At 43.1% G+C, this 14,800-nt stretch overlaps 1 protein-coding gene across 1 annotated transcript in view; it reads left to right on the top strand.

The window, feature by feature from the left end:
* Positions 1-8,414: 8,414 nt before the first annotated feature.
* The window catches only part of Rassf6 (Ras association domain family member 6), a 30,923-nt gene continuing 24,537 nt past the window's right edge, over positions 8,415-14,800 (top strand). Inside the window, exons 1-2 of the mRNA XM_032916406.1 lie at positions 8,415-8,597; positions 8,993-9,091. Of these exons, the coding sequence (XP_032772297.1) occupies positions 8,443-8,597; positions 8,993-9,091 (254 nt within the window). The 5' untranslated portion in view covers positions 8,415-8,442. The remainder of the gene's footprint in view (positions 8,598-8,992; positions 9,092-14,800) is intronic.

The following is a 14,800-nucleotide window of genomic DNA, read 5'->3' as shown; positions in this document are numbered from 1 at the left end:
TGGAATCCGTAGTCGGGTAGGGTAAACCCGGGCGTGCATCAGCGCGACCTCAGCCCTGGTGTGAGTTGGTCTTAAACCAGAATTTTCTCAGAATACTCTTTCCTGGACAAGGTAAGCGCGTGAGGAGGGTGGGAGAGAATAAGGGACAGCGTTTGGAGCAGCAAGGCCACCCTGTCCTCCCCTTTCCCAAAGAGCCAGCTCACTGACTTTACCTGAGCTTCATCTTCCAGCATTTCAAGTTTGTAATACAGGACTACATCGTAAGGGGAAGATCCTTTGATTTGAGGGGCCAGTTAAATATTCGTTTCTTCATGGTAAATCACCCTCACTGAAAAGGGATTGGGATCTAATGAAGACCTCACCAAAGGATGTTGGGATACCTGTAATCACACGCACCTCTGTGAGTTAGCATCAAGATTCTGAATGTGGAGAGTCATAGGATCGAGTCTTGGGTCTGTTACTTACTGTTCACTTTGTGTTACTTACAGACTTTGACACTTTGCATGCTACTTCCTTTATCTAAGCCTCAGAAGTCTGACCTCTATAAAACAAGCATGATGCCCTGTGTCACAGGGGGCTCTAGTGGGGATTAAACAGGTAGCAGGTCTCTTCCACAAACAGCACTTTCTGTCACCACCCACAAATTTGCAGATCTGTAAAATGGGTGCTGGGGAGGACAAAGTGACCTGAGCTAGACAGACAACACCAGACCCTGGGGATGCTGGAAGAGAACAGTGCTTGTGAGACTGAGCTGGCGACCATGGGCGAGCAGTAGCAGCTCTCTGTGGCAGTGAAATCACCTGCTTTCCAAGTGTTTAGCATACCTGGGGGCCAGCTTATGTTATCCATTTATTTTGTGAAACACATGCTTATTTCTGAGGAAATAAACCATCTGTGGTGGGAGAATTGCTATCCTATGCTGTAGAGCTGTGGCCTTTAAATTGCACACGAAAGACTGCATTTAAATGATTTTTGTCAAATTAGACCATCTGGGCTGGGCCCCTCTATTGTAATCCATATTGAATGGCTTACAGTCAAATGAAGGTGACTTTCCTTTAGATTCTAACAGTCTGGTAGTCATGCTTTGTCAGCCTCTAAGTCTTCAGCTTAAATGACACGAAGAGGCTTTCTTTTATACCATGTTGTGTAAAGGACACTTTTGTGGCTCTTGCTATGAGTTTTATGAATGCTGCTAAATGGTTTACAATGCAAGTCGTCATTGTCTTGGGTGTCCTTTTTCCCGTTATAGAATTTGGATTTCCTTATGCGCTTCTAATAAAATGTTGACCGAAGAATTATGGGTAGAACTCTAAAGCCAAGCCAACTGAAGTTTGTTGTGCTATTGTCTTCTAGGATCTAGCAGGGACGAGCACAGTTTAGCTTATAAAATAATCTGATTTATTTTACACTCACTCAGAGAAATAACTAAACATTTTTATCTATTATACTGAATATAAACTGTTGAATTCAACTTAAAGTATTTGATTTTGTATTTCCTAACGATATATCAATATATATTGCCCCAAGTAAGATAAATCTATTTGACTATATTTAATCTTTTAATATTGAGATGAATCTCTTTAACCTCATCAAAACTGTCTTCCTAGTTAACTTATATGCTATACACATATGTTTATCTGTTATTCCTGAGATATATAACCTTTTATTAGAAATTATAGAATGTTCTAATCAATTGGAGAGAAAAACGATGAGGGTGTTTAAGAAATAAGGAACTTTTCTAATTATATTTAAAATAGTATAATATAATGCAAACAACATAACATTAAATGTTGTATACTGAACTCCTATTTTAGTTTCCTAAAATGAGAAACTATAATTATAAAACTGGATGTTTAATGCTAGCTGTCCATTTACTTATATAAATTCCTTGATTACAATGTGGATTCTGGGGCTTTAGAAACACAGATTCAGGCTTCATGTGAAAATGTAGTCTTTTAAAAGAAATATTCAAGTTGTCGGTCAGTTGAAGGGCATGTGGGCGGTCTCCTTTCCTTAGCTACAGCGAGTGAAGATGATGAACACGGCAGAGCAAGTGTCTCTGGGATGGATGTGGAGCCACTGCGGGTAGGACAGGGAGTCGTGTAGCTGGGCTGCGTGGTAATTTTACTTTCAGCTTTTTGAGAGTTCTCCACACTGGACTCCACAGTGGCCACATCAGTTTGCATTCCTATCAACAGTGAATGTGCGATCCCCGGTCTCCCCGACTTTTACCAGCATCTGTTGTTGGTTGTTTCCCTGATCTCGGCCATTTTGAATAAGAGGAAACCTCTAACTTTACTTTGCATCTCCCTCATTGCTAAGAATGTTGAAGACCTTTGAAGATGTAGTTTAGCCATTCGCATTTTTTCTCTTGAGAGCTCTCTATTGACAACTTGTGCAGTTAGTTTTCCTCAACGTGACACAAACCTAGACATATCTGGGAAGAGGAAGTGAGGAATATCGACTGAGGAATTGCCTTTACCAGATGGACCTGTACGCAAGAGTGTGGGCCATTTTTCTTGATTAATGATTGATGTGGGAAAACCCATCCCACTGTGAATGTCACATATAAATTATACATAATTATTATTTAATAAATTGTATATAATTATTTAATATACACACATGTATGTACATATATAATTATATACATTTATAATTATTTATATGCATACATACATACATATATACATTCATACATCAGTTGGAGCAAACCATAGGGAGCAAGCAGATAGATACCATTTCTCCTTGGTCTCTGCTTCAATTCCTGTCTACAGGGTCCTGCCTTGAGTTCCTACCCTGACTTCCGTTCATGGTGGATTAGAAACTGTAAGCAGAAACAAGCCCTTTCCTGTCCACGTGGCTTTTAGTGATGGTGTTCCTCATGGCAATCGAGAGAAAACTAGGACAAATCTGTGTCCTGTTTTTAGCTGGCTCACTTGTTTTCTGGACTCCTTGGGTTTTTAAATAGTTCTCTACGTTCTGGATGTTAGCCCTCCAGCAAACAAGTAGCGGGCAAATGCAAGCGACACCAACGGGTTCAGAGACGGTGTTTATAGTTACGGCCGAGTGCATGTGCATGGACAATGACAATTAAAGAAGGACAGATAATTAAAGGGTAGGTTGTGAGTTTGAGGGGGGTAGCGTGAGTAGAGTTAGTGTGGGAGAGAGTAGGTAGAAATAATATAAATGCATCTGCTGCTACACTGCTTCCAGTGATGGACATAGGGAAGGCTCCTCTTGCAAGAGGTCAGGACTGCTTGGAAGACGACGCCCATGGTTACTGGCCCATCTTTACTCAGGGCCCAGTCAGTGGAGGCTCAGAAGAAAAAGTGTTCGCTATTTAACAGCCAGTAAGTGAATAGGAAAAGTAAGTCATGATCCTCAGGACATTGACTCTTAGAATTTCCCATTGGAACCTCAGAGTCAGCGGAGAATCCTTGAGCCTGGCCAGCAGTTGCTGGCTGAGGGGAAGATGATGCCAGTAGTCCCCAGCTGGACTGGGGATCAGTTTGCCTATTCATCTAATCCTGTTTCCTACATGTCCCCGAGGCACTCCGAGAGGACATTCAGTGCCTTGCGTGAATGTCGTGGTGCCATGCAGTAGTTTTTAGGGACATTCATACGCACTGAGAGTACTCATGTGGAAGTCCAGACTTTGGATCCATACCCTGTTTAACATGGCCTTAAATTCACGAGTTGAAATAAGAAAGTTTAAACCCAGGTGTGGTTACGCACACCTGTAATCGCAGCCCTCAGGAGGTGGAGGAAGGGAGATTGGGAATTCAAGGCCGCCCTTGAATTCCAAGGCAACTGTCAATCACCTCTCCAAACAATCCACTGTAGAAGAGAAAGATATGGAAACCATATCTCTACGAATTCCTTCCCGTCTTTCAGAAACCGGATGATGCATGGAGTTACGGAGAGCTTAGAGCTACGTCTCGTTTCCCCTACGAGGTGATTGCTTGCGGCTCTGCCCCTCCATCCTCCAAGCTTTGAGAAAGCATCTTTATTTTAGGACAAAATACATATTTGTACATTCCCATTGCTTCTCCAAGCTAGAACAACTTTCTCTTAAAAAAGAGAAAGCCAGGTTTATAGACCTTACTGTAATCTTACCTCACAATTAAAATGCATAGGCCTCTTCCCCTGGGATACTTCTGGGATTAGTTTTGTTTCTGAGTTACTTTTATTGTGGGCAGATGTGTAGGGTAAGTTTCTTACATATATTTTAAAAAAGATTTATTTATTTATTTTATGTACATATGAGTACACTGTCCTGTCTTCAGACACACCAGAAGAGGGCTTCGGTTTCCCATTACAGACGGTTGTGAGCCACCATGTGGTTGCTGGGATTTGAACTCAGGTCCTCTGGAAGAGAAGTCAGTGCTCTTAACCACTGAGCCATCTCTCCAGCTCCTTATATATGTTTTTAAAGCATGCATATGAAATCAAAAGGAAAATCATCCTCTTATAGCCCTTAATTTTTGTTATTGATACTTTAATATTTCCTATAGGTTGAGTATAGTTAATATTTTATGAATTTTTATATGTCCATTTCATACACTGAATCTGAACGATTGAAAACAAAGCAGTAACAATCCTGCCGAGAAGAATTTGGTAGTCAACTTACGGAAATTAGGTATGGAAAACTAAAGAAAGAGAGCAGTTAAATGTTTAGCGAGCTGTGGGTAGTTTATTATAAAAGCTCAGAAGCCAGCGAGATCCTGGGGAGTTAGCATTATTATTTTGTTTTGGTTTTCTATGTATCTCTTTTTCAAAGAACCTGGCCCACTGGCTATACAGTCAGATATAGGCCACATTTCTATACCCAGCATGGCAGCAACCTCAAAAAAGGCACTCAAGAAACATTTGGTTGGATATTCACATGAGTGAACCAAAATGTCCACTTTTAAATAAGTAACTACTGAAGGTATCCATGGTCGGGCCCTGGGAGGTGTTTTGACTAGTTTATTTGTGTTCACTGGGACTTGACTTCCCTTCCTCCTCCCTGCACCTCAGGCCTCAATCTGGTAACTAGCAGATCCAGGCATGCCTCTCTGTAAGCAGGAATACAGAGCTGGAGGAAGTGAACCCCAAATCCCTCTTCATTATTTTCTCGGTTCCCAGGGCAGCCCACACACTGGTGCTGTCTGTCACCATCTCGAAGGCTCCAGATCCATCTGCCAGCTGGGAATGACTCTACTTCCCTGGGCCTCTGCCACCCCGGCTCCCCTTAATTAAACCTGCCTGTTGTCCCCAGGGTGCTCTGAGACTTGATTACCTTGTCAAATTTTCTGTCTCATGAAATCCATCCTATGGGGCAAAATGGAAAAGTAAATAACCAAACTCATTAAACCGGTGCTCTTATTTTGCACGGAATCTAAGTCAATCAATTCCCGCCCCTTGGGCCTGGTAGTGACGATGACTCGCTGTCCAAGCAAAGTGCATGTTTGTGGCAACCGTCTGCCTTCTCAACACAGAGCGCTGTGTTCCACCAAAGCACTGGATGCCTGAAGCATGACCGCAGAAGGTTCTAGGCTTACGTTTCTTCCTTGTTCTCTTTCATCCTCTTTATCTCTGCTGCTTCTGACTCTAGCATTACTTCCTGCCTGCGTTTTCGTGATAACGGATTCAAACCTTTAACCTATCAAGCCTTAATACTTTAGAAGATTTTCCTCAGAATGCCCTGAGGTTTCACTTGCTGAGTCATGGTGAACAGGACGAGGAGAGAGGAGAAGAAAAGAATTGAATTTCCAGATCCATGCTTCCCTCTGAGTAAACAAAGTGACCCAGATACTATCAACCATTCTCTTACAGTTTAGTTATTGGAACTCTCTGAGCATTTTATTGGGCAATTTGGGGATCATACATGTTCGATATCATTTTTATTCAAAGATTGCACCCTACCTACAAACACAGTTTTTTAAGTTCTTGTCCATAAATTCTTTTTAATGGCCTCCTTTACTAAGGTTCTATCTCCCAGTCTTGGGAGCCTATCTGCTGTGTCAGAGATCACAATCTGATGGTATACTTGAACACATTGCAATCTGATGGTATACTTGAGCACATCACAATCTGATGGTATACTCAAACACATGGCAGTCTGATGGCATATTTGAACACACCACAATCTGATGGCATACTTGAACACACCACAATCTGATGGCATACTTGAACACATCACAATCTGATGGTATACTTGAACACATCACAATCTGATGGTATATTTGAACACATCTCAATCTGATGGTATACTTGAACATATCACAATCTGATGGTATACTTGAATACACCACAATCTGATGGCATACTTAAACACATCACAATCTGATGGCATACTTGAACACATCACAATCTGATGGTATACTTGAACAATGGTTGTTTGCCCTCTTTAATGGCATTTCAGATTTTTATGAACACAGAGAGATGGGACTGATGGAAACTGCTGCAACAGCTCTTTGACCCATTACTTCTTTTCCCTGCACTATCACATGGCGCCTCCATTGACAGCCTTCACTTCACAAATGTCCTCAGTGCTGGATGAGAATTTGCCCTCTGACTCATAGATGATGGCTTCTGGGTCATCCTGTGTAACAGTGGGCAAGACAGGGTCTAGAATTCAGGTTAGATTAAAAGTACAGTCAAAGAGAACTTACATGTGTTAATGCTAGAAGGAGGCCTAATTGGACGGATGGGAAAGAATTGTGGAGCAGGAAGTAGTAGAGTTGAGAGGAAGCTGACGCTTCTATTACATCCATGTGGCTCGAAAAGCTGTTAGACACCTTTATAGAAACCAGGTGATAGCATGAGTCTAGAACTCGTGTTCTAGCCAGAGCTGAGTGGATTGGTTCCCGGAATCATTTGCTTGGAAATATAGCTAGAGGAGTGAAGCTAGACTCTCGAAGCTGCTGGTATTTAAAAGGTATCTTGGTCAGCAGAGCAGACAAAGACCCTGAGAGCCCTGAGGTGACAGGGAAATAGAGCAAAATCGCCATTGCTGTTTCATCTCAGAAGCCTGAGAGGAAAATATATCAGGGGAAGAGAAAAATCAGTCTCATCCAATGCTTCTTCGAGGCAGACAAAAACAGGCAATTTAGCAAAATACAGATGATTCTAGGGAGGGAGGAGAGGCACGGGTGGGGTAAGTTAAATGAACAGACGATAAATAACACATAAATTGATCCAGGAGGGAGAAAACACATCACCACCACTGGAGGACCTTTATATGGGATACGTGCAATGCTTTGCTGTAGGGTCTAAGAATGAAAAAGTATAAAAGCAGTACTCAGGGTTTGGAAGCTAGAGCAAGGTCTGTGTAGGCAGACATCCCGATCCGTCAAATCCTGTAAATGCATGACTGCAATTCGTTAGGCTCGTGGACAAGTTGTGTCTTCATTGGAAGACAGCGTAGCACGGAGATGATGGTAGCTAGAATTCGTTTCTTCTAGGGTGCGTCCTCCATGACACAGGCCTTGGGCAACGGTGTGCCATCAAAGAGATATTCTTAAGTAGAAGAACGCTAACTGTGATTTGAACAAGGGAAGCACAAAGGGACTAAGACATAAATCAGTTATGACAATTTTGGAAGCAGGAAGCCAGAATCAGAGTGGTGCAGACAAAGCAGCAGTGGGGAGACTTGATCTGGGTGCCCCTATGACTGAGAGACATCTGGACCCACAGTGAAGATTGCCTTGTGATCAAGATGAACAGATGAGGACAAACTTGGTGGTATGAAATTATTACACCAGGCCTGTCACTGAGAAGTGCTTCAGGGAGGAGTCCGTAAAGATAGGTTTGGGAACAAGTAAAGAAAATGTAAATGCAGGTAAAGAGACTTAGGCTATGTGTCCGAAGGGGGAAATGCTGCAAGGGTGGCACCAAGAGAGTGATGTAATGGTCAGAACAGTAGAAGTGTTTCTTAAAAGACCACAGTAAACTCAGCCTAGATGGTGCCTGTTGAGATCAGCAGAATGCTCGAAAAAGTAAAACAAGGATTTTATAAGAACAGTGGAATAGCTATTTAATGATTAGTCTCCTTTCCTCCCTTCCCCTTCTCCTTCTCCCTCTCCTTTTTTCTCCTTCTCCTTCTCCTTCCTTTTTCCTCCTTCTTCTCCTCCTCCTCCTCCCTCCTTCTTCTCCTTCTTCTCCTTCTCCTCCTCCTTCTCCTCCTTCTTCTTCTTCTTCTTCTTCTTCTCCTTCTTCTTCTCCTCCTTCTTCTTCTCCTTCTTCTTCTTCTTCTCCTTCTCCTTCTTCTTCTCCTTCTTCTCCTTCTCCTTCTTCTTCTTCTTCTTCTCCTTCTTCTTCTTCTTCTTCTCCTTCTCCTTCTCCTCCTTCTCCTTCTCCTTCTCCTTCTCCTTCTCCTTCTCCTCCCCTCCTCTTTCTCTTCCTCCTCCTCTTTTTTTTCTTTCTCTTCTGGTACCCCTGGGAATTAGATGTATAATGTCTTCCATTCTCCTTACCCTACCAAAAGAGTCTGCCATGAAAGTAAAAAATAGCCCATCTAGGTTCTATTTGTTAAGAAAATTGATTTTTTTTTCCAGCCCAGCTTTTAAATCTGAATACAGTGCCTGCGATTTTTCAGGCTCAGAGCAATGGTAATTGCGTATGTATTTATGTAAAACAGACTAAGCAGAAAATTATGCTTAATTCTCGTGGCTCACACCCTAGTGCCACGTATATGAACTCATAATAGAGATGATTGATGATATCTGATCCCAGATTCCAGCGCCTGCAGGAAAGATGACGGCTGTTGCATCATACATAGACAGCTCTCTAGCCAGAACTTGACTACAGTGCCTGGAGTCTTGTCCTGATCCCGGGACCAGCCACTTTGGGTTAGAATGCTGCAGTATAAGGATGGTAACCCCTCACACAGATTTAAAACCTTCCCCTATACATTAAAGACATAAGCAAATACTCAATTAAAGTAAGACACTAACTCCAGGACGTCTCCCAGAAGCAGAGCAGTAATACTGTTCTAATGTTTTAGGGCATCCTCAGATCGTCTTGAGAAGGGACCAAGGATGACAACGATGGATCACCGGTTCCCTTCTAGGATCTTTGTCAACGAGAGGACACCCATAACCAGGTAACCATACACCATACACCTGTGTGATACGTAACTCTGCTCTAGTCACTGGTGGAATATGCCATTCAGCACTTCTTGGAATGACGTATGGCCAGCAAGGTCAGTGCTGTGAATCACTAGGTAAGATACTAGAGAGGCAGCTAAGCCATAGCCTGTCATAGAATGGCCACTCAGACTTCATAAACGCTTACCTGATTTCACTTAAAATCATGTTCCAGCTTTAATAACACCCATGAAGATCAAGTTACGGAGATAAAGTTCCTCATGGATGATATCAGTACACTCAGAGTTTGTTCTGAGGCCGGTAATCGCACGTTTAGTCCTTAGCTCTGTTTCTGTCTTTCCATTTCTTATGCATTCCATTTTCCTCTCGACGTGAGATTACATAAGATGTAGGTAACGTCTTTACCTAATTTCCTGCAAACAGGCAAGAGCATATTCTATTGTTTTGGGTACAATGGAAGTTTGACAATTCGGAAGGTGAGAGTTGAACCTGGCTGAGCCAGGGCAGATGTTGAGAAGGAGAAAGTGGTCATGCAGACTCAAATGCTACTCGGACGTGCCCAAGTCACAGGGGGCCTAAGATGACAGTTGGATGCCACCGAGGAATGCTCTGTGAATGTAAAACAGAGTAGCAAAGTAAAGGGGCACAGATGTGGTCCAAGTCACCACTAGAGGATACAGATGAAATGTAAGAATGGAAAGGAACTTAAAGGGACAAGTTTCCTCCATTCATTGCTCAGACCCTTGCTGGCTACTCGGTGTAGAAGGACTGGACTGAGCACTGAGCGTTCGTAATGAATCAAACAAAACCTTTCTTTTTCAAGGACAGAGGTAACGTCAATGTGACGGTAAATGCTTAAATAAAGGAAACAAAAATTAAGCAGCAAGGTGAATGAAGAATCTGGAGGCAGACAGGCAGGGAGTCTCTAATCCAAGGAGGTACTCAAGGGAGACCTGAGTGAAGATCCAGGACGAGAAGGAAAAGCTTCAGGAAAACGGTTGTGAGCCCCCCTCCCTCTGAAACAGATGCAGGCTCACAATACTAATTTACCTGACCAGTGTAGAGGAATTAACGTAGAAAGGGAGAAACGAAGCTGAGATCAGAGACACCGAGGGTCTGGAACACGCAGTGTTTTGGAGGCCCTTGTGAGACTTGACCTTTTCCACCAAAGAAGATGAGAAACTTCTCATTGGTATAGTATACACCAGTGAGGAACTAGAGAGATGATTCAGTAGTTAAGAGCACTGACTGCTCTTCCAGAGGACCTGGGTTCAATTCCCAGCATCCACATGGTAGCAGATTTGTAAACTGATTAGCTATTCCGATCCCCACCTAGCTTCCAAATGGAGTAAGACTCAGACTCTGATGTGTTCATTTAGCTTTGCACAATTACTGGTTGATTACCCCTGATCTATTTCTCTCATGCTAGACTGGCTGTTTGTGTTTCTCCCGGGTTTTTCCTGCTCCACCAGCCTGTCCTCCGGGTCCATATGACTTGTGCACATGCTGCTGTTGGAGACCACCCGTTCTCTCTGTCTTCTTCCTCCTTCAAGCTCCTCCTTCTTTTCTTCTATTCCTCATGGCTCCTACCTGTGATTGAAATTCTGCCTGTTGCTATTTTTTCCAATAACCGGCTGTAGCCACTTTGATTTAACCAGTAGTTTTGAATTGGGGAGCAAGGTCTACACAACAAAGGCTGCTGTACATGGAATTCACTTGTCTCAGGGCAGCCAGATCTTGGGGTACAGCATTCAGCATTTGAATGCAAAGTAGCACCAGACCAACGCCCAACACAGATTCTATTTCACAAAGCTGAGATCACACTGTATCTTTTTTTTTTCACACATGCCCATCATGAGATTATAAATTTCTCCTGTACTCCTGGAGAAAATCTCCCTAAAGTGTCTTGAGATATGGCATCATTCAATGACAGAAACACCACCCCAATTTCAAGATGGCTGTAGTTTTGTTTTGATGCATAAATCTGGTTGGCGGAAATAGCCCTGGATTAATATGTGCCAATAATACAAGGTTACTTCCACAAATCATCTCTCTAAAAACATCTGCTAACATCAGCCCACAGCTGAAGGTCTCAAGGCCTTGCTTATTCTTAACAGGGGTGCTTGGCTCCACTAGGTACAATGTAAATCACTTGAGGTGCGAACTAATGATCGTTTGCATATGTTTCATCAAAGTGGGCAGGTGGGCGAGCCTGGTGTAGGAAGTTGATTATTAAGTGCAGCATAGATCATCCTTAACGCTTATGGAAAGTACTGAGAAAATATGAGTATGAATGATCTTTGGTTTCACAGATATTACTTAGAGAAAAATAAAGGAAAGCAAAGTGCAGTATAAAATTAATGACGATGGATAATGCTTTAAATTGACCTACATTATTAAAACAGTATTGAGCTCAGTACTGCCATAGCCCTCAGCCAGACTGCATTGGGATTCCTATTTTCTTTCCTTTTTTGTGGCGGAGGGGAAGGAAGGGTTTATGTTGGCTCACCAATACATTTGTTTTCTTACACATTAACCTTAACACCTAATATATGAAGTTAGTATTTCCCTCTCTGAAAATATTTTGGCAAGCGCTTTCAAATATGACATAGAAAAAGTGAGGGTACTTAAAAGCCTATGTATATCCCCAGAGTATTACTTATCAGCAATTAAATATGTCACAGTGAAGCCACACACTGTAGGGGATGTTTCCAAAGATGCTAACATTGTAGTGAGCTTTATTTATTTATTATTTTTTTATCTTTGAATCAGTCAATTGGAGAACTTAAAAGTTTGTCTTCTGCGGTCTGGATGTCTTTTAGGCTGTGGGCTCTATGTGTGCTCACTGGAGCCCTGTGTGACCGAGCAGAATAATCCCACAGACACTGTGCATCAAGATAGACCTTTTCAGTATGCAGTCTGCGGAGCACCTGATTCTAAACCAGAATTCAACAACAGTACAGACGCTGGGCATTGCCCCAACACTGGTCAGGTGACTCTCCCGAATGCTGAACTCAGTGAGCTGATCAGAGGAGGAAGTGATGGAGTTCTGGCTGCTTCTAACTTCCTGTCATAAAGTTCCCGAAACCATAAGAAATCTCTGCAAAACTGTCATTGAAAATGATACCAATCCTGCTGGCTAATTATGGTATCCAGTGTACGCACAGCTGGCAAGCAGTCCCCACTTGTTTACTCGCTTAAGTGTTTCTCAGCTCCCCGTCTGCATCGGGCATCGTAGTACACAAAACCGAAATTGTCAACTAATTAAGGGTTTTCCATTTGCCTGAACTGACATGCAGGAAAGTGTTAGAAATTGCTATTAAAATGGATTTTAAAGTATGAAGAAAGTGGCAGCAGCCTAGTTGAAAATTTGGTTTTAGCACATTCAATGAGAATGAACATACGATCAATAAAACAAGAGGCCCTGTGGGTCATGACACCACAGCCAGTAAAGTGACTGGATCTTAGGACTGGGTGGCAGTTTGTTTCCAGACCACCTGGCTCAAAGGGGTTGGCACCAGCTCCCTTCACACTCGAGCGACTGCAGTTCCAAGTCGCTGCCTCATTGCCTGGAGTCACCACTGTGCTGAGTGCCCATGCAAATATTCCAAATTAAATATGGTTCCATTTGGTTGCTTTCAAAGTGCCTTCCTTTTACCCTTTTAAATCGGGACACTGGAGACGTGAGTACATACCAGCCCTGTATTTAAAACAAACAAAAACAAAAAAGTCCACTTCTGTTTCAAATGCTGGTCAGATTTCAGAACCTGTTGGGTTTTTTCTGCTTCTTAGAAACTGGAATCCACGCTCGCTGGCCAAGAGGCACATGTGTATTACGGAGCTTAGGAAGTCACATGACATCATAAATCTATGCACAGAGTACATTATTCCTTACGGCTTCTGGTTCCAGACACGTTAGCTAGTACCCTTTTCTGAGACAAAAGAGCCAGTCACCTATATTTCTAAGCACAAATTATATGCAAAGGGACCATGTTCCTGAGGCTGCCTCCTACCTGTTTCAGAACTCCAGAGGCATTGTTACTTACAAAGGGGGCCCAGCCTCTCCTGATCAAAGGGGTGAGCATAGGCAGAGCCAGCCCAGAAGACAGGTCTATAAATAGATAATATTACTCTCAGGAAGGCTATGTCTAGGTTTAGTGAGGATGTGGAAGGCCTCTGTAAAGGTTTTTGTTCTTTTTTTTTTAATTGGATATTTTGTTTATTTACATTTCAAATGTTATCCCCCATCCTGGTTTCCCCTCTGCAAGCCCCCATCCCATCCCTCCCTTACCCTGCTCCTATGAGAGTGCTCCCCCACCCACCCACTCATACCTCACCACCCTAGCATTCCTCTATGCTGGGGCATCAAGCCTTCACAGGACCAAGGGCCTCCCCTCTCATTGCTGCCAGATAAGGCCCCTTCAGTTCCTTCAGTCCTTCCCCTAACTCCTCCATTGGGGTCCCGGTGGTCAGTCTAATGGTTGGCTTTGAATATCCGCACGTGTCTATATTGGTCAGGATCTGGCAGAGCCTCTCAGGAGACAGCTGTACCAGGCTCCTGTCAGCAAGCACTTCTTGCATCAGCAATAGTGACTGGGTTTGGCAGCTGCATGTGGGCTGGATCCCCAGGTGGGGCAGTCTCTGGATGGCCTTCCCTTCAGTCTCTGCTCCACATTTTGTCCCTGCATTTCCTTTAGACAGGAACAATTCTGGATTAATATTCTTGAGATGGGTGGGTGGCCCCATCCCTTAAAAGGGGGGAGCTGGGGAGCCGGGGGACCATCCCTAACCTCTGGATATGAGCTCTGCAGGTTCTCTTTCCTCTTTGTGGGGTATTTCAGCTAATGTCATCCCCATGGGGGGAGGGTTCCTGGGAGGCCCTTGCTTTCCTGGCATCTGGGATTTTCTGGTGGCTACCCTCAGTTCCCCATCCCCCATTGCTACACAGCTCTGTTCAATTCCTGACCCTCTGTATGTCTCCCCCATCTCCTCCCACACCTGATTCTGCCCCTCTTTTCCCCTCCCCCCTCTTCCTCTCAAGTCCCCCCACCCTCTACTTCTCTTGATTATCTTGCTCTCCCTTCAGTAGAACTGAAGCATCCACTCTTTGGTCTTCCTTCCTCTTGAGCTTCTTGTGGTCCGTGAGTTGTACCGTGGGTATTCCAAGCTCTTTGCCTAAGATCCACCTATCAGTGAGTGCATACCACGTGTGTTCTTTTGTGACTGAGTTACCTCACTCGGTATGATATTTTCTAGATCCATCCATTTGCCTGAGAATTTCATGAAGTCATTGTTTTCAATAGCTGAGTAGTATTTTTTTTAAAAAAATAAAGAACCAAGAGTTTAAAATGAGCCAGAGACAAAGGGTTTGAAATGTGCTTAGAACATTAAAACATAGACATTTTCCCATGTAGATATTGTTTTTAAGTGTTCACAGTATTACTACTGGCGGCCTGTTGAGACTAAGAGATTATTTTAAAATATGAATGATACACGTGGGGCTACATCATAGGAAGTTCAGTAATGTCACCAGATATGTGGGAAGATGGTACTTGTTAAAAATTTTAGAGCCAGTATTTCCCAAAGAGCATGTGGATTTTCAGTAGTCACTGAGGATAGCCACGGTGGTACCCACTACCACCAATAAAGTTTATCTGCTACATAGTCTCCCACTCCATCACTTCAGAGGATTCAAAAAACAAAGT

Source organism: Rattus rattus, chromosome 11 (genome assembly GCF_011064425.1).
Source record: "Rattus rattus isolate New Zealand chromosome 11, Rrattus_CSIRO_v1, whole genome shotgun sequence".
Taxonomy (NCBI): Eukaryota; Metazoa; Chordata; class Mammalia; order Rodentia; family Muridae; genus Rattus; species Rattus rattus.
This window is presented reverse-complemented; position numbering and strand designations above follow the sequence as displayed.